At 40.6% G+C, this 22,226-nt stretch overlaps 1 protein-coding gene across 1 annotated transcript in view; it reads left to right on the top strand.

The window, feature by feature from the left end:
- The first annotated feature begins 1,208 nt into the window (after nt 1–1,208).
- Nucleotides 1,209–22,226, top strand: part of IPO8 (importin 8) — a 51,259-nt gene continuing 30,241 nt past the window's right edge. The window contains exons 1-10 of the mRNA XM_068400869.1: nt 1,209–1,323; nt 10,368–10,449; nt 12,566–12,722; nt 13,980–14,138; nt 15,103–15,259; nt 16,319–16,408; nt 17,216–17,310; nt 17,884–17,968; nt 20,531–20,665; nt 21,497–21,596. Coding sequence (XP_068256970.1) covers nt 1,240–1,323; nt 10,368–10,449; nt 12,566–12,722; nt 13,980–14,138; nt 15,103–15,259; nt 16,319–16,408; nt 17,216–17,310; nt 17,884–17,968; nt 20,531–20,665; nt 21,497–21,596 — 1,144 coding nt within the window. The 5' untranslated portion in view covers nt 1,209–1,239. The remainder of the gene's footprint in view (nt 1,324–10,367; nt 10,450–12,565; nt 12,723–13,979; nt 14,139–15,102; nt 15,260–16,318; nt 16,409–17,215; nt 17,311–17,883; nt 17,969–20,530; nt 20,666–21,496; nt 21,597–22,226) is intronic.

The raw sequence follows: 22,226 nt of genomic DNA on the forward strand, positions 1-22,226 counted from the left end.
GTTTTGAATATCTCCAGAGAAGGAGACTCCACACCCTCCCTGGGCAGCCTGTTCCAGTGCTGTGTAACCCTCAAAGTAAAGAAGTTTTTCCTCATATTGAGATGGAACTTCCCGTGTTTCAGCTTGTGCCCATTGCCCCTTGTCCTGTCATTGGGCACCGCCGAGAAGAGTCTGGCCCCATCCTCTTGACACCCACCCCTAAGGTATTTATAAGTATTGATAAGATCCCCCCTCAGTCTTTGTGTTCTCACTTTAATTCTTGTGCAAACAACTCACATGGTAGCAAATACAAAACAATCAAGCCTCATACGTAGGCTGGAAAACTACTAGAAAAAGGAGTAAACTATTAAGGAGGAAAACTAGGATTTTTTTTTTTTTTAAATGCAGTGAAAGTATGTGCTGGCAAAGATGGATAGTGCAGAGGGTCTGGAAGCATCCCGTGGGCTGGGCAACGGTGTGTCTGTGGGGCTGGTGTGCCTCAGCCAGCGCTGCCGCTCGCTGTAAGGTACCAACAGAGGCCACCAAGCAGCGGCGGGCAGAGACACCTCAGCACAGCTGCACCAATGCTGGGCCCCAGCGTCCCCGGCCTGGCTGTCCCCAGCCTAGTCGGCCCCTCGCTGCCGCAGCTGCCCGGGCCTGCTCCCTGCGGGGGCCTGTGCCGCAGGGCGCGGCTTCCCCTCCGCCGCCGTGACAGCGGCGGTTTGCTATCAGCCGAGCCTCCTGTTGGTGTCTCCGGGGACGGAGCACGGGGCAGGCGTCCCTGGAAGCAGAGGCTGCAGTGGAGGAGCCGGCAGCCGCACACACACAGTGAGGAGAGCGGCCTCCCCGACCCCGGCCGCTCTCTCCCTCAGGCAGAGGGGCGCGGCGGGATCCACCGGCTGCGTTCCGTACCGCGACATGGCCGCCCCCACACAGCTACGGCCTGGAAACCGCTGCCCGACCCCGCCCGCTGCGAGCCATCCAGGCTGACTTTTATCCGTACAACAAGATGGCGCCCACCTCTCACCGACCTCTGTACGAAGTCAGAAGGAGGTGCTGCGGCCGTAAAGCAGTGCCCCTTTCCCGATACCCAGCTGTCGCAAACCGGTGAATGGCTCTGGAGAGGGACCGGGGGGGGTGGGGGACACGAGCCTGTGATTGTGGCACGGGGGGGGCGGCGGCGCTAGCGGCGGCGGCGGCGGCTCCTCGTCCTCCTCCTGCCGCCGAGGAAGCGCTGCCTGCGGGCGAGGGGAGGGGAAGATGGATCCCAACAGGATCATCCAGGCTCTGAAGGGCACCATAGACCCCAAGCTCCGCATCGCCGCCGAGAACGAGCTCAATCAGGTGAGGGGGGAGCGGACGGCCCCGGCCGAGACCCGCCGCCCGCCTGCCCCGCCCCCGTCCCGCCGCGCCTCACCGCGGCCACCGCGCAGCACGGGGTCGCCTGGCCCCGCCGGCAGGGGCGGGAGTGGGGGGTCGAGGTGAGCCCCCTCCTGCGCGCCGGGACCGCCCGCTCCGCAGCGAGAGGCTGTGGGGCGAGGGGGGGTCCCCACGCCGCTGCCCTCCCCCGCCGCGGGCTGCAGCGGGAAGCGGGGCCGGGCCGGGGGCGGCGGCGGCATCCCCTGCCGGAGCGGGCCCTTCCCCGACGGCTGACAGGGGGCGGCCTGGCAGCGGGAGGCAGGGCCGCCCCGGTTCGGCTGCCGGGACCCCTGGGGCGGGGTCTGCCGCTGCCAGACCTGCCGGCTCTCGGAGCCTCCGGGTGGTGGGCGAGGAGCACGGCCCCGCCGGCGTCCCCTGGTCCGCGCCGTGGGTGCCCGGCGGCTGGGCGGGATCGCTGCCCTCGCTCGGGGTTGTCCGTAGTTTTGTGACCCTGCGAGCAGGGCGTACGGAAGGGAAGGGCGGCAATCCAGTTCTCGGCGTGGCCTCAGCCCTAACGTGCGGTGGTCGGTGCTGGGAGGCATGACACTGAGCTCCGCTCTGCTCACGTCTCTCTTGCTCTTACAGGTGGTAGATAGCAGTGACTCTTAGGGGTTGATTTTGTCCTGTCTGCAGAACATGAATACTGTGTCCAGTTTTGGGCCTCTCACTACAAGAAAGACATTGAGGTGCTGGAGCAAGTCCAAAGAAGGGCAATGAAGGTGGTGAAGGGTCTAGAGCACAAGTCCTACGAAGAGCAGCTGAGGGACTTGGGGTTGTTTAGTCTGGAGAAAAGGAGGCTGAGGGGAGACCTTATCGCTCTCTACAACTACTTGAAAGGAGGTTGTAGCGAGGCAGGTGTTGGTCTCTTCTCCCAAGCAACAAATGATAGGATGAGAGGAAACGGCCTCAAGTTGTGCCAGGGGAGGTTTAGACTGGATATCAGGAAAAATTTCTTCATTGAAAGAGTTATGAAGCATCGGAACAGGCTGCCCAGGGAAGGGGTTGAGTCACCATCCCTGGAGGTATTTAAAAGACAAGTAGATGTGGTGCTTAGGGACATGGTTTAGTAGTGGACTTGGCAGTGCTGGGTTAATGGTTGGACTTGATGGATCTTAAAGGTCCTTTCCAACCAAACCGATTCTATGATTCTGTGCCGAGTGAAACTTTGAGAAAGGCACATTAGATTTTCATGGGTAGTATTTGTCACAGCATCCCACAGTTAATGTCACGGCAGTATGCACTGAATCAAAACTGCGACCACAATCTCGATTTGGACATTTGAAAAAAGAGAAAGTTCCCTTGCACTGCATTAATAGAGCTTTAACTGCTATACTTCGATGGAATATTTGATCAATTTATTGGAAGTGGATTTTTCAACTGCGTTGGTGTGTTAACAAAATGGTCAATGAGAATTGGCTGTCAGGAATTACTGCTACTTCAGGATTACTCCTCCAGCTTAGTTTTCTATTTAGGCAACTTAAAACTCCTTCTGAGTTGGATATAGCTAATCCTTGCTTTAGCAGTTGGCCAGTTCTTTTAGTAATTCAGTGGATTACTTGCTGGACATTGAGAATGTTCTTGGGGATAGTTAGATAAAAATGAAAAACTTTTTATTTGACATAGTTACTTTAAAAATTCATCAGTACCTATTTTTATCCCTACTGGTAAAGACTGAGAGGGAAATGATAAATATTTGTCAGCAGCCTGTTGCACAGGAGTCAAAACTACAATAATAAACTGCTGCACGTTTGGCAGGCTCAGAACAAAGTGGCAGCTGTTTGCATTCCTGGGTCCTGCTCCTAATGCTGTCGTTTTAACATCACCAATAAGTACTGTGAAGGTCAGGAAAAGTTTTGAAAGTGTTTTAAGATTGAGATCTGTAAAATGTTTTAAGTTCAAGTGATGGATAATGTAAGTGTCATGAAAGACACAGCTTTTAGATTCAAGAGTACAAGTATATTTATTGAGAACAGGTTGAGACACAGATTTGTATTTAAAATAGGTCACACGTTCTCTTTTCGAACTATTGAATGAATCTTGAAATTAAGACATACCTATTGTTGTGTAGGCTTCCTGTTACTAAATGAAGCGTGATGTATCTGGCTGACATAATGTACTGATGTAGTGCTGGGTTTGACGTGACTCTTTGGACAAGTGGAACAAAAGTGCGCCTGAGGAATGTCGCCTAATGTGGGCCTTGACATCTTGAAGCGTTTCAGTGCTTCTGAAGCAAGGCTTCAAAGTGACCTGTCAGACTCACGTGTATCTAATGATTGCATTGACATGTCACTGTGTTCCTGCAAGTACTGGAATCCAGATGCTGTTCTAGCATTTATCTTGTTCTAGCAAAGGAACCAATTCGCCAACCAAACAGAAGACCCTCCAACAATAAGTACTTGAAGTGGTAATATAACACTTGACCGAACAGAACAGGGGTCACCTTTATTCTGTGCAATAGTTAAAAGTAATGCTGCTCCTGATACACGCTAATGGGTATTGAGGTAAAACTTCTCTTGTGTTAGCCCGTCTGCAGGGTATGTTTGCTTTCAAGTTTGAATCCAGGTAGTGACAGGAGCTTCCCAGAGGGTATAAATCCTACTAGTCCACCAGTATAGCACCTCTCTGTAGGCACCTCATTGCTTGTGCCACTATAGAGAGTCCTTCAGAACAATGTCATAGTGATCCTGACTCCATAATTTGTTTACAGTATAGAGTGTGGAGAATGGAGTTAAAATGAATGAAAGCTTACCTACCTGTGAAAAGTCCCAGCATGTTTGAAAATGCCCTTTCTGTTCTGTATGTTCCTGCACCTGTGTAAAGATGGAGCTAAATCAAGGAAGTTGCTCTCTGCCTTCTTCATTATCATCTAACTGCATTCAGAAAAGGAATCAAGTTTCCTTTTTTTTGCCCTTATTATATCTATTGGAAGGGTGTTTGTGAATTGTCTTCCTCCCGCAGCTAGAAAGAAGTGTTGGTTTCAAGCCAAAATTAATTTATGGCCCATTTATATCCATTTGTACCAATCGTACTTCTTAACTAGAGTAGGTTTCTTGGTACCCTCTCTGACATATTTGTCAAAGGCTGATCCCTACCAGCCTGTTTTCCTAGCCTCAACAGGCTGTATTTCCTTTGCCTTATCATAAAACTGAATTTATGAAATCTAATAATAGGAGAGCACAGCTCTTCTCCGCACTTGTTTCGCTTTGAATTCATCTTTCTTGTGCAATCTGGTCATTTGTGTTTGCAGCATTGCAGGAAGTCTCACACTCAATGCCACTAATACCTTATTTGATACGTCCTAAAACTACAGTTATCTTCTTCGTGTCCAATGTCTACATATTTCTTATCACTTAGTATACTGAGGTCCTTTTATCCTGTGAGTGTTCCTCACAGAGAAACCTCAAGCTTTTAGGAGAAATTCCTGTTATCCTTGAGTGCATGACCATGTACTTTGTCCTGTTACCCCACTCCGTTTTTGTTGGTGCGATTCTAAAGATCATTCAGTTCTTTGTAGGATTTCTCTGAGCTTTCTCCTTGGATGAGGCACACTACTTCTGAGTCATCAACAAACTTCACTTCTCTCAGTGACCTGAACACAAATGTAAGTGTAGGATTTGTCTGAAATGTGATTCTTGATAAACTAGAGCAGTAATTTCCTGCCAGGTCAGTAATCTCTATCATGTAACTGCTATCATTTCCCTTTTAGCCTGTTGATTTTCTAAGTGTACTCATCTTTCCAACACCCTCTTTTTCTTTCAGTTCCCCGTCCCGTTTTTTCCTTCAGCTCTGTCACATCATAATCGGGGTGCACTTTATAATCATATTTATCAATCACACTGTACTTACTAGAACAGTCAATTATCATACCAAGAAAGATACTCAATTTCTGTGCACCTTTCTTTGATCTCTGTTCTAGGCTGTTACTCTTGTTAGGTCTGTCTCATGGACTTCAGGGGCTTTTGCTGGTTTTAATTTTTTTTTTTTTATGGCTAAATGCTGCTTTCGTGTGCCAGTTCTTGGAGTGTTGTGGAATGTACTTTCTGATTATGTGAACATACAAAGTCGAATGATTTTGGTTCCAGTTCAGATAGGATTACCATACAATTTTTATGCGTTAGTCTTCATTGGCTCAGCCTGCTGTAGTACATTTCTTTGGCCTGTAACAAAGGGGAAAATAAGAACACAATTGCAGAAATACAGCTGTTTGTTCAGATATTGAGAAGGAGCTGCGGAATTTGGCTTTGGTGGGAACTGAGTAGCAGTGCTGGAAGAAGAGAAAGAAGGGTGAGAAGATTGCCCAAAAGCAGAAGAGTCCGGAATGAAGCTGGGGTTCCTTCCGTATCTTCCACATCTTTGCTGAGCTGGCTGCCATAGTAGGTAGGGATCTTAAGGCCACTCTGAAAGTGACAATGAGCACCTCATGTTACGTAGAGGAAGAAATCTTAGGTATTTGTATTGAAGACCAGTTTGATGAGGAAGTTGACTTGTATGATTAGAAGTTCTGTGGAAAGTGGAGTTTGTTTGAGACTGGATGAATTTGGCAGCAGAACCCACAGAGGAAAGAAGCTCAGGTAGGTTCTTCCACATGCTTATTTTCACTGTGTATGAAAACACGGTATGTTTTCCCCTCCCCAAACAATACCTTTGCACGTGGACAGGGAAAGAAGAAAGTGTCTTTTGAAGTTCTGGTTTGTTTTAACAACTGTCTGTGAATGACAGTGTAAAAAACGAGAGAAAATACTATTAACAACTGCAAAAATATTCCTGAGTGTGACAAATACTGATGTAATTTCTAAGTAACACATTTTCAGTGCACAGCAAACAGAAAATAAAACTTAGATGGGCATTCAGATCAAATGTACATAAGCCTTAAAATAATCTTTCTAAACAGTTAATTGCATATGTATTCAAGGTACAAATTTCATCTGTCTATTTGTCTTTGCAAGCAAAGATGTAGTGCCTTGATTCTTCAGCAATTTTTACGTGCCATACTTGGAGTCAGAGGTACAGAGAAAGAGATGTTTCCTGCTGGTGAAGAATGGTCTTGGCTTTGCTTGCAGAACCTGAGGGAAGGCTCCAGTTTTCCATATCCATTGTCCTAGATTGTCATGTTGTTGTTCAGCAGGGAAGAAGCACCTTCCAGTGCCGTTCGGCACTCTGCCATCAATCAGTGCAATGGGAAGGTTACTGAGATGTGATTATGGAGAAGTTGCTGGCTGTGGGCTTTAGATGTGACAGCAAGCAAGACACAAGAGTCATGCTTTCTGATATGAGTTTAGTGGTATATAATGCATGATGACCTGGGACCCAAATCTGAATGTTAGGTGTGAAAAGTATTTGCTTCAGTAGGATCCATTTGTGGAAATTTTTGTATATTTTTTCCTGCTTATCTCTCCTTGCATTCTAGTCCCTTACAAGTGACGGTGTTCATCTTGCTGTTTTTCAGTGGCCCATCTGAGGCTTTATTGGGTGTCATCTGTTCCATACCTAATCAAATGGAAGAGGAAATAGGCAAAAAATGATGTATTCTCTGATCTTTTGAAGACTGGAGCTGTGATACTGAGGCGGGGGAGAATACGTGTTGGGCCAAAGGTGAAAGGACAGAGTGCAGAAAGCAGTACAGCTGCAGTGCACAGATCCTGAGACAGTGGTTGCAGATGGAACAAGATGCGTGGGGACAAATGCATCTCTTCTCCATTGCTGTATATTTACCCAGTTGTATCTTACCAGTGCTGTATGCCTCTCCCAGTTTAGCTGCTAGCCTTGCACGTTGCTGTATCACATCCTCTTAATCCCATTGGAAATGAAACGAGATCTTTTTTTTAGCATAGCGCTGGCAAATTTTAGCATAAATGCTCTGATCTGTGATTCATGCCAGAGCAGTCAGTATGTGTTTTACACAGCTTTAAAATAATCGTTCTTTGTAAGTACTCAGCGAAAATTTATTTTGCAAAAACTTTTACTTTCTCCTTCAAAATAAACATATGCCCCTGTTCAATCAGCACCTTCATAGAAAGTTTTACCAAATCACAGCAATGTGAATTCAGGGCAATGTGATTATTCGCAAACTGCACAAAGCAGCGTGCTGTGTTACGGGAGTTGCCCTGAAGGTCTTTTTCAGCCATCTGGTGCCTTCCTGCGGCTCCTGGGCACAGCTCTTCAAAATCAGCAGATAGCTTTCTGTTCCTTCCGTGGGACTGACGATATTCCTCCTCTCCCTTTGTGAAAGTTCAGGTGGAGCTGTAACGATAGAAGTAACTGTCTTGCTGAATTCATCCAGCTCCGAGGTCTCTTCCTTGTCTCTTTCCATTTACACAGTGCACACCTGACAATTGCTTTGCACCTGCTCACGTGATACGTACAGCTGTACTTGCTGGTGTCCAGGAGCCTGTTGTATGGTTTCCCGGGCAAGGCAGGGAAAGGATACATCCCAGGATCACAATTAGCGTGACAGCTAAACCAACGAGAATGTGCTGGTATAGTAAAAATGTTGCTGCATGCAGCTTTTTTTTAAAAAGTCCTCTGTTCCAAAAATTGCAAGCGGCATGTAGTTTTCCTGACCGGGTTTGTTGCTGCACAAGTGAGCAGGGTGGTATTTGGGCTTCACAAATACAACAGAATTGGGTGTCTTGTTTCTAAAATGGGCACACAATCTCTGTTGATCTCTACAGCGTTCGTGTTTCTGATAATGAGTAGAAAACGAAGCTATGTAAAAATGTGAGTTATGGTAATGACAGCAGTACAGAGTAGAAGGATTTAGTGGGAGCTTGATACTGTGTCCCCGTGATCCCTTTAGCGGTGTTGGTATGTAAAGTGTAAAGAAACCCTCATAGCAGTGTGCTGGTAGCGATGGGGCCCCTTCTGAGACACTGTGCGTACCTTCTGCGTAACATGTCTTCTGTCACTCCAGGCGCTTGCTGAGAGGATTTGCTGCGCAGACCAAATAACCATATTTGTCTATATCCTGGCAAAACTTCAGGGACAGCAGTTGTACGCCAGCACAAGTGGTACCAATAAAGCTTCCTGGAGTAGCGGTGACTTTAATGTAGGTTCAGTAAAAGCCTTTTGCATGGAGAAAGGGAAATAGTTTATACTGCTACCACTGTGTCCATCCTAAATGTGATGCTGGTAGGATTACTGCAGGAAAACAACCACAACAACAAAACAACCCCCCAGAAGGTTGCATTATTAATCAATGTGTTTGTAGTAGTAAAAGCTGTGCGTAGATTGGGTCTGAGAACAGCATATTGGCACTGTTTAGAAGAAAAAGGACTACTAGAGTTCAGGCACATTTCTGGTTTTCTGTGCTGCTGGGATTCCTCGTGCTTTCCTTATCTCCCTGGGAGCTGGGTTTTGAGTGCTGGAGGATGCTGCAACCTACTGCAGCCCCTGTCAGAACCCACCAGCGTTGTGCAGATTCTGGCTGGTAGCGACTGAAGGGCAAGCTTTGGACTCCAGCATAGTCAATTAAAAGGTGATCTTTGGAATCCAGTATGCTTCAACCAGTTGACGTTGAAAGCTTTTATTTCAGCATGTCCATAGATAAATGGAGTTCCTGTGCTATCTGTTACAGCTTTTACTTTATTTGGAGCATTTCTTATGGATAATTAAAGTTTATAGAGAAGGAAATTGCAGGAGAGTATGCTTTTGATTTGCCTTTACTGCTTTTATCTGAGATTTCAGATTACTCTATAAACATCAAATGAGTCTCTGAGCCCAGAGTAGGTTGGAATTACCCTATCATTATGAGTAAAATGAGGGCCAGAAAGTTAAGTGATTTGATAAAATTATTGAATGATAGTGTTGTGGTGCAGCTGTTACACTTAGGCATCATGAAAGCAATGTGATTTTACCTTATTATGGAACTGTTAGATCAAGGAAATGGGTACATGAAGAGCAGAACATACCTCTTATTTTGCAGCTTTTGAGTGAGGCAAAGTTTACAAGAGGATGTAGTGTACTTGTACTTAAAGCACAGCTCTGGAAACAACCACAGAACTGCCAGGCATAATCTAGTTGGAAAGAAGTACTATAAAAGGTGAAATAAAGAAAGCTTCTGCTATCTAGCCCCAAGAAGCATCTGTCTTTGAACATAAAGCACATGAATCTAAGTGATGAAAGGTCTGACCTACTAGTAACTACTGATGTTGCCGAGGCTTATCAGTAACTGCACCATGCCGAGTCAACGATTCTTCACGTTGGAGGACCCCTGTTGAATGACAGCAGTATAATGCTATCAGATTTTCACATCTTTTAAATCTGGCGTGCTTTGCTCAGAAGTTCAGTGAGCATTGTTTTCGCTTTGAAATTCTTCAGCTGCGTGGCTGATGTAGTGTTTGAAAAGTTCCCAGGAAGGCTGTGGATTTTGAAATGTTATCTGTCTACGCTTGATTTTAATTAAAAAAGGTTATTCCACTGCGTTTCCCCAGTTTTTATTTTTCTGTTAAGATGTTCTATACATCTAGTTCGTTAAAAGATAGCTGTATAATATACAGCTAATGCAGATGCTGTTTACTCTTGAAAATAATTTTAAATGGTTTTCTTAATATCTTCAAAATTCAGTATTGCTATTATACCACAATCTATTTTGCAAATAAATGGTGTGTATTGATGAATCATGTCAATATCCGTTTGACTTATGAGGCTAAGTTAAATAATTCAAAGACAGTTCTGTAGTGCTTCTCATTATGCATTCTCAGAATTATTTAAACATTCATTATCACTAAGCTCTAATAGAGAGCTTTGTCACATTACTTATTCCATCCATGTGCTGTTATATGCTCAGCTTTTACAAGTAGTTATTTGGATTGCTGCAGATCTGGGTAAATCCAAGTGCTAAAACCTTTCATACTTCACGAGGAGAGTCAAAGAACACTGCAAAATCCTTTGTTTGCATTTCTTTGTCAGCTTTTGGTAATAGTCTTCTTTAAATGTAGTGATTTTCTAACTGTGTTTTATATGTGTTTCAGTCCTATAAGATCATCAATTTTGCTCCAAGTCTACTGCAAATCATAGTATCAGATCAAGTTGAATTTCCAGTGCGTCAAGCAGGTGAGATGAATTCCTTGTTTCATTTTCTTTCAGTAGAAAGTCAGTCTGTTAGGCATTTCAGCAGAATATTGAGCTGTTGCAATGTAAGTAAGTTCACATTTGTTCTGAATGTGGAGATGAAAGGGATCTATCTTTGCTGTTTCTTTGCTACATGAGGGTCAGATAAACCCATGGGTATAGGGTAGAGTCCTGCTTTGGCTTTCCTGTGTTTGTAGTGATCCCTACTGGATTGCTGTGATACTGATATGAAAAGAGAATGATTTCTTCTCAAAATGGAGCACCCAGGGAAGCTTAAGTATTCTTTCTTCTGGTGGTGGAGAAGTAGTGATGCCAAGACAAGTGGGAATTTAAAAAAAAAAAGTGAATCTCATTTGAATACATATTTCTCTATTTGGATCCCTTTTCCTGAAAAAATGAAAGTTTTTGAAAAGTGAAAAAAAAACACAGTTCCATAGGTCAAGGGTAGCCACATATGCTTGGTCAGTATCTATGCTTTCCACTTACAAAAGTAGATATGAAGGAGGGTCACATCACTGATAAGTTATAAATTCATAGTCTGAGCATGTCTAGAAAGATTGCTCAGCTGTGTGTGTGAGTTCAGGTATGGTGATGCAGTTAACTTTAGGGTATACATTTGTGTAAGATCAGATTCTAATTCTCATAATCTATTTTAACTACTCCTATACAATATTTTTGACAGATAAGGAAAATATTCAGCTTTTTTAAGAAACTCATGAATACTGCTCTGTTTTTATCCTATGGAACAGCATTTCCCATAGAAGCGCTGTTGGTTTTTTTTGTACAGATCCTATTAATCCCCTGAGTGCATTGCGGCATGCTGACATATGCTGTTTGTCATGCTGGCGTTTATTTTTTCAAAGATAATCCAACTTTGAATGGCATTGTTAAACCATTCTGTAGTAAAGTTTGATGCTTAATCTAGACTCCATAAGGTCATTTTTATAAATTAATCTCTCATTTCAGTATCATTCAGGAAGAAAAACAAGTGTGTAGAACATAAGTTTTTGTTGTTTAATTTTTTTATTTTTTACAGAGTAGGCGTATAAAATGTAAAGCACATTTAAATCACATTTGTAAGTCAACAGATTTCCCTGGGAATTTTTTAAAAGCCAAGAATCTCTATAACAACAAGATCTATGGACAGAGTAAATTAAAGTCTTGGGCTGGTCTTTCTGGACCTGTTTCTTGTCTGAATATTCTGGCACGTCATAGGCAAAGAACTATTTTTCCTTTTGCTCCTATAAAATATTTTACAAATTACATGTTTTCATGCTTCGTAATTTGTCATCACCAAGAAAAATGATTGTACCTAAGGATATCTTATTTATACTTTAAAACCCTAGCTAGTAATCAACCAAAACAGTACAGGGATAAGAGTTTATTAAGAACATTCCTTTAATGTCTTACATCATATTTCCTATGTTTTCTAAAGAATGCCTACAGGCATTTTAGTACTGAGGCATAAATGCTGCTTTATTTTCAGTTGAAGATTAACTTTATTTTTCATGTTTTTTCATGTGAGGCAGAAGGGAACAATTCTAAAGGATTATGGGAAATCCTAATAGTGAGATAAAGCTTAGGGAATTCACAACAAACATTTCTGTCTGAATAGAAGGTAGGCCACGTGCCAGGTTCGTACTGGGCATTTCCCCAAGCAGAGTGTCCCATCTGTGTGCTCAATGATTTGTTTACATGAGCCTTCCAAAACTTCACTTACTGAGCTTGAGTAGTTGTTTTAGGGATGAGTAAAAATGCAGATAAGTAGATTTTTGTTTGCTTGTTTAGAACAATGGAATATTATGTCCGTGTGGAAGACTGCTGTAATAAAGAATGTACCCCAATAGAAGCTGTCTGAAATACTATCCTGTTCTGTTTGAGACCAGGCACTTGATCCTGATCTTGTGTGGAATCATAAAAAAAAATGGTTTTCTGACTCAGCTGCACTTAGTGCCTGTAATTGTTAAGAACTCATGCAGTGGTTTTCAGTCGTCTTTTCAACTCTTTGTTCTACTTTCAGCTGTACTACGTGTTGAGCACATAGTAATGTGGAGATGTGTTAGAATTAAATTATTATTTCCCCAATGTTTATACTTAGCTGCCATTTATCTGAAGAACATGGTGACACAGTACTGGCCGGACCGTGAACCACCTCCTGGAGAAGCAGTATTTCCGTTCAACATTCACGAAAATGATCGTCAGCAGATTCGTGATAACATTGTAGAAGGAATAATTCGTTCTCCTGACTTAGTGAGGTACCTTGCATTGTGCAGAGATATTTCTGTAGCTCAAGTTTTCAGAGCTACCAGTCCGGATGTAGTTAATGTGAGGATCAGTTTCTTGGAAGATGAAGCAAGTACTTGTTTTGAAAATGTAATAATAATCAATTTTAACATATTTGTATGCACTTGTTTTCCACAAACGTAGTAACCTGGCTAAGAGCCCTGTGATGTGATTTATCCTCTTATGGTGTTGTTTAAAGTGTCTTACCACACTTGATGTAGTGACAGCCTGTCTATTTGGCTGATTCAGGGCACATAGTATAGAGGGCTATCTGCGATACAGAATTAACCATTCAGACAAATACTGCCCAAGATCTCTTTTCTAGTAGCCCTTTCTCAATTACTTTTGCAATTTTTGTATGTAATCCCAGTATTTAAATGTGTATTAGTATTCTTGGTTTTAAGATGTTAAGAGTGGAGAAATGCTGTTCTCTTTTTGCTGGAAGAATAGTTAAGATTCACAGGCATACTACAATCTATGATTGTTCACCACTGATTAAAGTGAGGCTGATAGGATGGGATTAGGCTGTAGTGGATAGATGTTCATCTTTGAAAAACAGAAGGAAATCTTCCTCTTCTCTCCTCCTCCTCTCCACCATCTACGTGCCCAAAGATGTCATTTTGTCAATAGTCATATCCGGAAGAGGAGTGATTGACTACAGATTGAAATTGGGATTAGAGAAAACACTCTAAAAAAATAATGAAAGCATGCCTTAGACTGCTATAACATTGCTGTCACTGGAGGTCTTTATGAATAGATTAGACAAACACCTGCCAGGAGTGCCTAGGGTATAAATGGTCCTGTACTGAGACAAGAAAATGAACTGAATCATCATTTCCAGTTCAGCTTTCCTAACGCGCTCTGATGCAGATGATTAGTATCTCCACTGAAAGAGATAGGTGCTCCTTGCCAAGGTGGTGCTACAAGGTAAGGAAGCTTGTGTCGTTACTGTGATAATGTAATAAAGGCATGTAGCTTCCCCTGCCGTCATGTCATAAATACCAAGGCTAAGTTTATACGACAGAACGCAAAATTTTCCTCTGCCACTTCTCAGAACTCTTTCAGTGCTGTCAAAATATGTATGATGCTTATGATATAATATGTATATTACAATATACAATATATATATGTGGCCAATAAACCAAGATTTGGGATCTGTCCTTTAATATTAAACACCATGCCATGATCTTATTTACTTATAATGTATTTCTTTTTCCCTCCTGCCATAGAGCCCAGCTGACAATGTGTCTCCGTGCTATCATTAAACACGACTTTCCCGGCCATTGGACAGCCGTGGTAGACAAGATAGGCTACTACTTGCAGTCTCAGAACAGCGGGAGTTGGCTTGGGAGCCTCCTGTGCCTGTATCAGCTGGTGAAGACTTATGAGTAAGCTGATGTCCATCAGTAGATGAGGAATCAGTACTTTTAGTCTCAGCTGGTTACTGCGAATGACATTCTTAAGAGCACTGGCAGTTCTACAAGGAATTCAGATAGAAAATGGGAATTAATAATTGTCATATGCTTCTTTTCCTGCAAATAAATGAAAACTATTCATCATCATTATATCATCAGTGGATTGAAAGCAGAGATGCCAGCAATAATCTGTATGAATTTACTGACATTTTTTTGTTGAGGCTTTGTGCTTTTGATCTGATTTAACCCATCTGTGAAAAAAATCTTAAACGTTTATAACTTCTTTTGTTTGAAGATTCCCCAAATGCTGGATATATGAATGCAAATTATTGCCTACTTTTATGTCATGAATACAGTATTGTCATTGTCATATATGCTCCTATTGCGTATTGTTACCTGTACCATCCTCCTGATAGTCTAAATCCACAAAGCTTAAATTAGGAGAAGTGTAGTGAGCTCTCTCACTCATTTTTTAAAAAAGATTATCTGTTGCTAGAAACATTTGTAGAAACTGCACAAAAGAAATGTAAATGGAGAAACAGAGAATCTTTTCCAAACAAATGAATCGTCTTTCCCTTTCAATGGCTGTTCACTCCTATTTGTTCAGCACCCAAGTTGGGTTTAGCATTGGTACAAATGTCAGAGAAATTCAGGTCCCTGCTCCTGTGAGCTGACAATTCAGTAATAAAGAACATTAGTTCTTCCTCCCAATAGCTGCATTTATGTAAGGTAATTTTTGTTGTTTTTCATTTCTCTATTTATAGGTTAGCGAATTTGCACAAATTGTTGAGATGGGGGCTAGAGGAAGGGAGGGTAAATGCTGGGTATTAATTTATGGGGGTTTTTTAGGGTACAAAAATTAAATTGCTGGTGGGGAATAGGCATTAGAATCTACAGCATGTAGATCCTGGACCAACATTTTTGTTTTCCTTTGCAGATACAAAAAAGCAGAGGAGCGAGATCCTCTCATAGCAGCAATGCAAATATTTTTGCCTCGGATTCAGCAGCAGATGATCCAGCTTCTGCCTGATAACTCCCATTACTCTGTACTGCTTCAGAAACAAATCTTAAAAATCTTCTATGCTCTAGTTCAGGTTGGCATCTGTGTAGAGGAAAACCGAAACTTGTACTTTGCAGGGCACATCGACCCCCTTCAGTACACTCATGGGTGTGATTGAATAAGAATATCAATTTGGATGGGAAAAGTCATGTGCAATAAACAGCTTTTATAAAAATATGATCTTTATAGATTTTTCTACTTAAAAACTGGGCACATGATCCCCCAGATGAATTTTTTAATGAACCTAGGTACTTCTGCACATCTTATCCGTAAGCTTACTGGAGAAATGTTCCTATTTTTTATAGAGTCACACATAACCTGATATAAACTGTATGAGTATCTAGACTGTGCTAGTTGGCCTCTGAAAGTGTCAGTAGTGGATATTGTAGTATAATTGTCAAATAGTGCACTTCAGAAGATGGCATTTCTCATCTGAAGATCTGGCAGAAAGTATTTATTGAGGCACATGGGTTGTACAGAGTTGAGTTTGGCTTTTACAGGGATGAATTTGATGAGGAAGTACTTTTAGAGAACGAGAAACAAAACAAGATCTGACATAAGGAGCAGCCTGAAAATTCTTACTGGGGGTTAAAAAGCTAAAATAGTTTGTTATTAAAAGGGGGAGGATTAAAAAGATCCCAAGATCCTACTTTACTTTTCAATAGCTTGCCTGAATATTGTCACTTTGCTTTGGATTTTGTAGAGAAGTAAGATTTACTAGATAGATAGTAGCTAGGTAGTAATTAGGAGTACATTTCACTTACTAAAATGCTGTTGGTTTACCCAGACCCTGTAATACAGACACTGCTGTGGTCCCTAAAAGTTAGCTGGGCTGTTGTGAAAAAGAGGAAGAAACAAAGGGAGTTAGCAAGTTCTCAGACCAAGGAACTTTCATCAAATAATGTCAGCTCAGAAATTCCTCTGGAAGTTGTATAAGAAGGATGCAATTAGAGTAGTATTGATATGCAACCTAATTAGTTTTAATTTTACTTAAAATGTCATCCTCCTCAGAATCTAACTACTGTAGAAAGATCTTCTGCCTTTTTCAGAGAAAAGTGGTATTTCATGACTGTGACTTCTTTTCTTATTTCAGTATGCTTTGCCGCTCCAGTTGGTGAATAACCAGACTATGACTCAGTGGATGGAGATCTTCCGTACTATCATTGATAGAAATGTACCTCCAGTAAGTTTTAGTTTTGTAAAGGACTCTGATACTTGTGTGTTGGCATTTGAGGAACAGTCAGCGTGAAGCTTTTCTAAGTGCTCTTTTTTTAAGATGTCATCTATTTAAGATTCTTATCCTTGGAATGAGTGGCGTTTCTGACAGAAACACAAGAAGACCATGTCAGCTGTCAGAATTTCATTGTCTGAGGTGGTGACACCATGTAGACTTCAATCTCGGATATTTTGGAATTTTCCAAATACTTTAGCCAATTTCTCTCCAACAAGAATCAAAAGCTCATCACAAACCCATCATTGTCTCTGTTCCTCTTTTTCTTTCATCTGTCCATATTTCTCGAAGAACAGAAGAAGAATAGTAATTAAATTCTTGTTTGTGTGTGTACAACATTAACTGGCATTTCCTAAGTTTTTTAGAAATTTATTCCACAACCTTAACATTCTTTTGGTAGTTTTTGCATTAGTATATGGCTAAGGTGTATATATTTGGAGGAGTTAGTATTATGCTTAACTTTTAAGCCAGAGTGTACGCCACTGTGTTGTATTCAAGTATATGTGAGAGTTTCTGTTTTTTTAAATATGCATAATTTTGAAAATTAAAGTACAAGAATTGTACAGGTATTGCACATATACAGTTTTATGGACTAATTAAGATATTTGAAAGTTCCTGAATGTTATATAACTGTTAACAGAACAAAAGCTTTAGTCAATGCTGTGCATTTGTATTCATTTACTTAGCAAGGAACATTTAAAGCATCATTTCTCTCAACAATACACACAGCTAATTTAAAATAAATGTATTTATTTGTAGGAGACTTTGCAAATTGATGAAGATGATAGACCGGAGCTGGTGTGGTGGAAATGCAAGAAGTGGGCATTGCATATTGTAGCTCGTCTTTTTGAACGGTAACAAACAAACTGATTAAAAACTAAATTTGGGTTGCAAATCTGTAATGTTACTTGAGGTGCAATTAGACAAGACAGTTTAGTCGATTTAACAGCTCATGGTCACCAAAGAGGTATTCCTGCTGCTGTCCTCTGCCTTGCACTGGCACAGCCACTGGTCTGAGCTCTTAGTGAAATGATTTGACTCTCTGAGATGGCAAGAAACTAACCCCACAGGAAAAGTACGTGGTTTTTTTTTTCTTTTATTACATCTGGCTACAAGTGTTTATATTCTGAAATTTAAAGGCAGGGGAAGATTTGAAAAGAAATCCATAAACATGGAAGTTACAGAGCTTGTGACAAAAAAGCAGCTATACTTACTTGACTGTAGTATTGTACCTTATGATAATCTAAGAAAAGAAAAGGGAAGTGGGGCATTATATGGGAAATAATGGCTTAGAAGGAAGCTGTGGGAAAGGATTCCATTGGGATTGGACTACTACTCAGCGTCCTTTATGGTTTAGGAAGTACTGTATTTTCCCAACACAGCAGACTTCTCACAATGTAAATATCTGTGTTCTCTTCTTTTTAAAGTTATGGAAGTCCTGGAAATGTAACTAAAGAATACTTTGAATTCTCAGAGTTTTTTTTAAAAACCTATGCTGTGGGCATACAACAGGTAAGTACAGTTCATTTGTTTCTGAATTAGATCATTTTGACTGAACAAGTGTATTGCTTTTCAACAGTGTGTTTGTATCAAAGTTCATTCATTGAACAAAAATTAACAGAGTCAGGCAGGTTTTCCTTTTAGAGACTGAGTTGTTCTTTAGAACTTAGTGCCATATAACTGAGATATAATAACACAAATTTTCAGCAAATCAAAAAACCCTGCAGTAAAATCCTCAGAAAAGGCAAGTACTGTTAAAACAGTATTATCATCATGTATAAACATTCTAAATATAGCTGAGAGAAAAAACTATTGATGCAGAGGCCTTATGTCATAGAAGGATGTATTTTCAGGCCAGTCTTTAGTAAGCGCTTTTGCTGCAAACAACTTGGGCACAGTAATCCAATGGTACTGTTTTATTTCAGGAAGATAAAAGCAGATTAGAAGATGTCTGGAGGACAGCAGTAAAAGTTAGTTTATACCTGGAAAGCATAACACAAATTCACAGTTTGCAAGGAAATTATTTTTGTTGGGGAATGCTAATTATTTGTGATTAACATGGTGTTGTGGAGACAGTTGAGTTCTGATAAAGTTGCATAGAAGAGAGGCAGTTCCTGTCAGAGTTTTCTGTATTTTTCTGCCAGCTTAACTGTGGGCCCCTGGGAATGTGGGCTTCCAGTTTCCCAGCATCTCCCTGGTTTCGTAGAATGGCTATAGCAACTGGGTGCCTGAAAGCCCTGAGAGTGCTGGCTCCCAAGCTCCATGTTTTTGGCAGAGCTCCTCCTGTTTCTTGTTCAGCCTGCCATATACTAGATGACTAGGAGCGGTAGTTCCCAGGCTTTTGGCTCAGCCAGAGCTCTTGGGTGTCCAAGCTTTTGGGTTACCTATTCCGAAGAGGCTCCTAAGAAGCCAGTAGAATGCAGTATGCTCTTCTGCTCATGATTCTGGGCTCTTGATTTCCCTTTGGCATGTAAACCTTGAAAAAAACCTTGTAATGCTGTTTTTCAAGTGGCAAGCATTTGGATAATGTGTATTTCCAGAATATGTGGCTCCTCAGCATGCTGCCAGATGAAATATCCCTGACATGATATCTGCAGGCTTCTTACAGTTTAAATTTCCAGTGTCTTTGATGCAGGGTGCCAATCTGTTACTGTCACTTCAAGTCAAATTTAAACTAAGTTTCAAAATACCAGTACTGTCTGCAAAAAAAAATTACTTTTCTCCATCCAGTTTGACCACAGAATAGTTTATCCATCAGCATATTAATTCTGTGTAAATATGTAAATGTTAAGAACTAAGGAGAGGAATGGTTGTGGTAAGGCTGTAAGCATTAAATGAAAAGGGAAACAGTCTAATATCTATTCTAAACTCCTTGCAATGTTTAACTCCTGAGTGGAAAAATACACTCCCATGGGCAGTTGTCATTTGTAATACTTGAAGTTATGAGATTACTTAAGAGATTAGACTATGTAGCAGAGGGAGCAGTTTAGCTTTCAAGATAAATGGACTGGACAATTTGCACATTTCTTACATTTCTGCCTCTTAAATGCTGATTTGTCATGTTTCCTTGCAGTGTTAGTAAGAATTGTATTGTGAATATTACATTACTAAGCCTTTACTACTTATTCATCAGTTGTTAAGTGCTGACATCATGCTAGAGTCTATATGAGATATGGACGATTCTTGTCCAAGGAGTGTATCGTATAAAAGACTTAAGATCAGACTTAGTACTCCTAATGAAGGAGTTATGTTCAAAATAAGATTTATTATAATGTTGTGAAGAATTATGAAGCAGAATTGTCCTTTTGAAAATATATGACTCAATATTTTGTTACACATTGCCCTTGATTTTTATTGTTATTCATGTACATGCCAATTCTTTATACTTATTAACACTTAATAGTTCATCTGCCATTAGTGCAGATTAGTCATTTTGTACTGTAGGTTTTTCTTAGTAGAGCAAGCCTTTATATTAAGGAAGCTTTGTGTGATAGTTTGTGATAGCATGCTAGGTGATACTATCTGATGGTTACAACAGGTAATTAAAGTTAAGGGTTTTGCATCTCTTCTGATTCACAGATTTAGGTGCTAACGTATTTTTCTTTTCTAGTTTAGTATTTCAATTCTTATCACTGTTCTTCCAAAGTAATTTGTCTTCTTTAGGGGCCTGTCCTTAAAAAGTTAACACAGACACCACTAACAGATTTAGAAGCCAACCAGTTTGAAAATCTTACTGTGCCTTTTCCTTATCTATTCCAAATTTTGCTGAGGCCTGTGTAAACTGTGAGCCTGTGAATATTGACATATATCTTTGGTTTACAATCACAAGTGATCACCTGGTGGGGCTAGTAGTAAAAGTAGACATGTACATAAATGCTTGCAGCATTCAATCCTTAGTATTTAAATGATCTCTGATTTTTGGATCAAAGCCATTAGTGATTACTAATACTAGAACCTCTGCTGTAAAACTAATTAATCTGTCCGTGTACATTCCCTGAAAAGGTGCACTGCACATCTATGCATGAGAGAGAATTTTCAGTCTTCATTAAAAATATCAATTTGTCATTTCTTTAGGTTCTCTTAAGAATCTTGGACCAATACAGGCAAAAAGAGTATGTTGCGCCACGTGTTCTTCAGCAAACGTTAAATTATCTGAACCAAGGGGTTATTCACTCTGTAACATGGAAGCAAATGAAGCCACACATACAGGTCAGTGCATAAAACCCAGTCATAAACACTGCATGGCATCAGAGTGATGAAAAAAAAACCCCAAACCCCACCAGTTTTGCAGTTTAAAAGAAGGTTTCATAAATCTTTCATGCAGCAATCAATCTGGACAAAAAATAGCATTTCTACACGAATGTGGTTGTTTTTTTCAGTGTTAATGACTACCTTTTATCACAGATATTGTTAACTCAGACATTCTTTTCCATAAGTTCTTAATTTTTATTTTTGAAGTCTGCCAGGCAGTCATAATGTTCTGGCTTTTATTAGTTGCTAGTGTTCAGAATTGTCTATAGATTTGGAAATTCATAATTGATTGTAGCGCAAAGAGAACATGAGCTATGATGAACTCTGTTTTAAGAACATGTTTTGTAAGTGAACTAAGAACAAGTGAAAAGTGATTTTCATGCTTTTATTTTTTCATATCGTAAGCTCCCCTGTTGTAGTTAGTTAATCCCATGATGGTTAAGAGGAAGGACTCTGAAATCCATTCTCATGTTAAGTGTTGCGTTGGTGAGATCCTTCTGCAGAATGTGATGCTCTGCTGTTTATAGACTATGTCCCTTGAGTTATGTTTTGTGCATGGTACTGTATTATTATAAATATAGATTATATAATTACTGCTGTCTGAGATGGTTGCAAAAGGAAAGTATGTATATTGTAAGTTTATCTCTGTTAGCCAAAATAAAAGAGCACTGGTTAAAAGAATTTACTCTTCAGAAAAGTAGGTCTAGTAAATTAGTGCATAGTGGAGCGAAGCTGTATTAGAATATGATTTTATGTGTACATACGTGTATGTGTCTTCTCTAATATTAGAATATAACAGAAGAAGTCATATTCTCTCTAATGTGCTACAAAGATGAGGATGAAGAGCTCTGGCAAGAGGATCCGTATGAATATATCCGCATGAAATTTGGTAAATGTTTGTGTTTAGCATTCATTTTTTGATAACTGTACACTATAGTCCCAATTAACAGTATGGCCACTGTAATGTCTCTGTCTTCACCAGTGTCCTGAACAATAGGAAGAAGAAACTTTGTTTCTTAAATCTCACCAATCTGTAGTTAAAAGAAGGCGGCAGATCAAGTGAGTTTTGGCCATTTGGCTGGTAGCTTTAAACTAAATTATTTTCAACTTTTTTTTCTACCTCCCATGTGCTCAATGCAGCCCAAATAGACTGGTTTGCTCACTTTTTAATGCCAGTTTCAGAATCCTGCATTATAGATGTGCCAGCTGCCTGCAAGTTCTTGCAGCTCTCACTTTGACCAGAAGAGGCCTCACTTGCTCTTTCTCTGTTGAAAATTGTTAATGTCTTCAGTATTTTTTGCCAATTATTATTTTTCCAATATGTATTCTTTCAAAAGATGCAATGCAAAATCTTGGGAATATCACATAGGACCCTATTATGAATAATTACTTATTTTAAAAGAGTCATGTCATTGAAAAAGAGAAGGGTACTTTAAAAATATAGGAATTTTAGCTGGAAAACTCCTGTAAGCCGGGCACCACAGAGATATGTAGCATTTGGGAATTTTTAATTAGTTGA

Source organism: Nyctibius grandis, chromosome 5, assembly GCF_013368605.1.
Source record: "Nyctibius grandis isolate bNycGra1 chromosome 5, bNycGra1.pri, whole genome shotgun sequence".
NCBI lineage: Eukaryota > Metazoa > Chordata > Aves > Nyctibiiformes > Nyctibiidae > Nyctibius > Nyctibius grandis.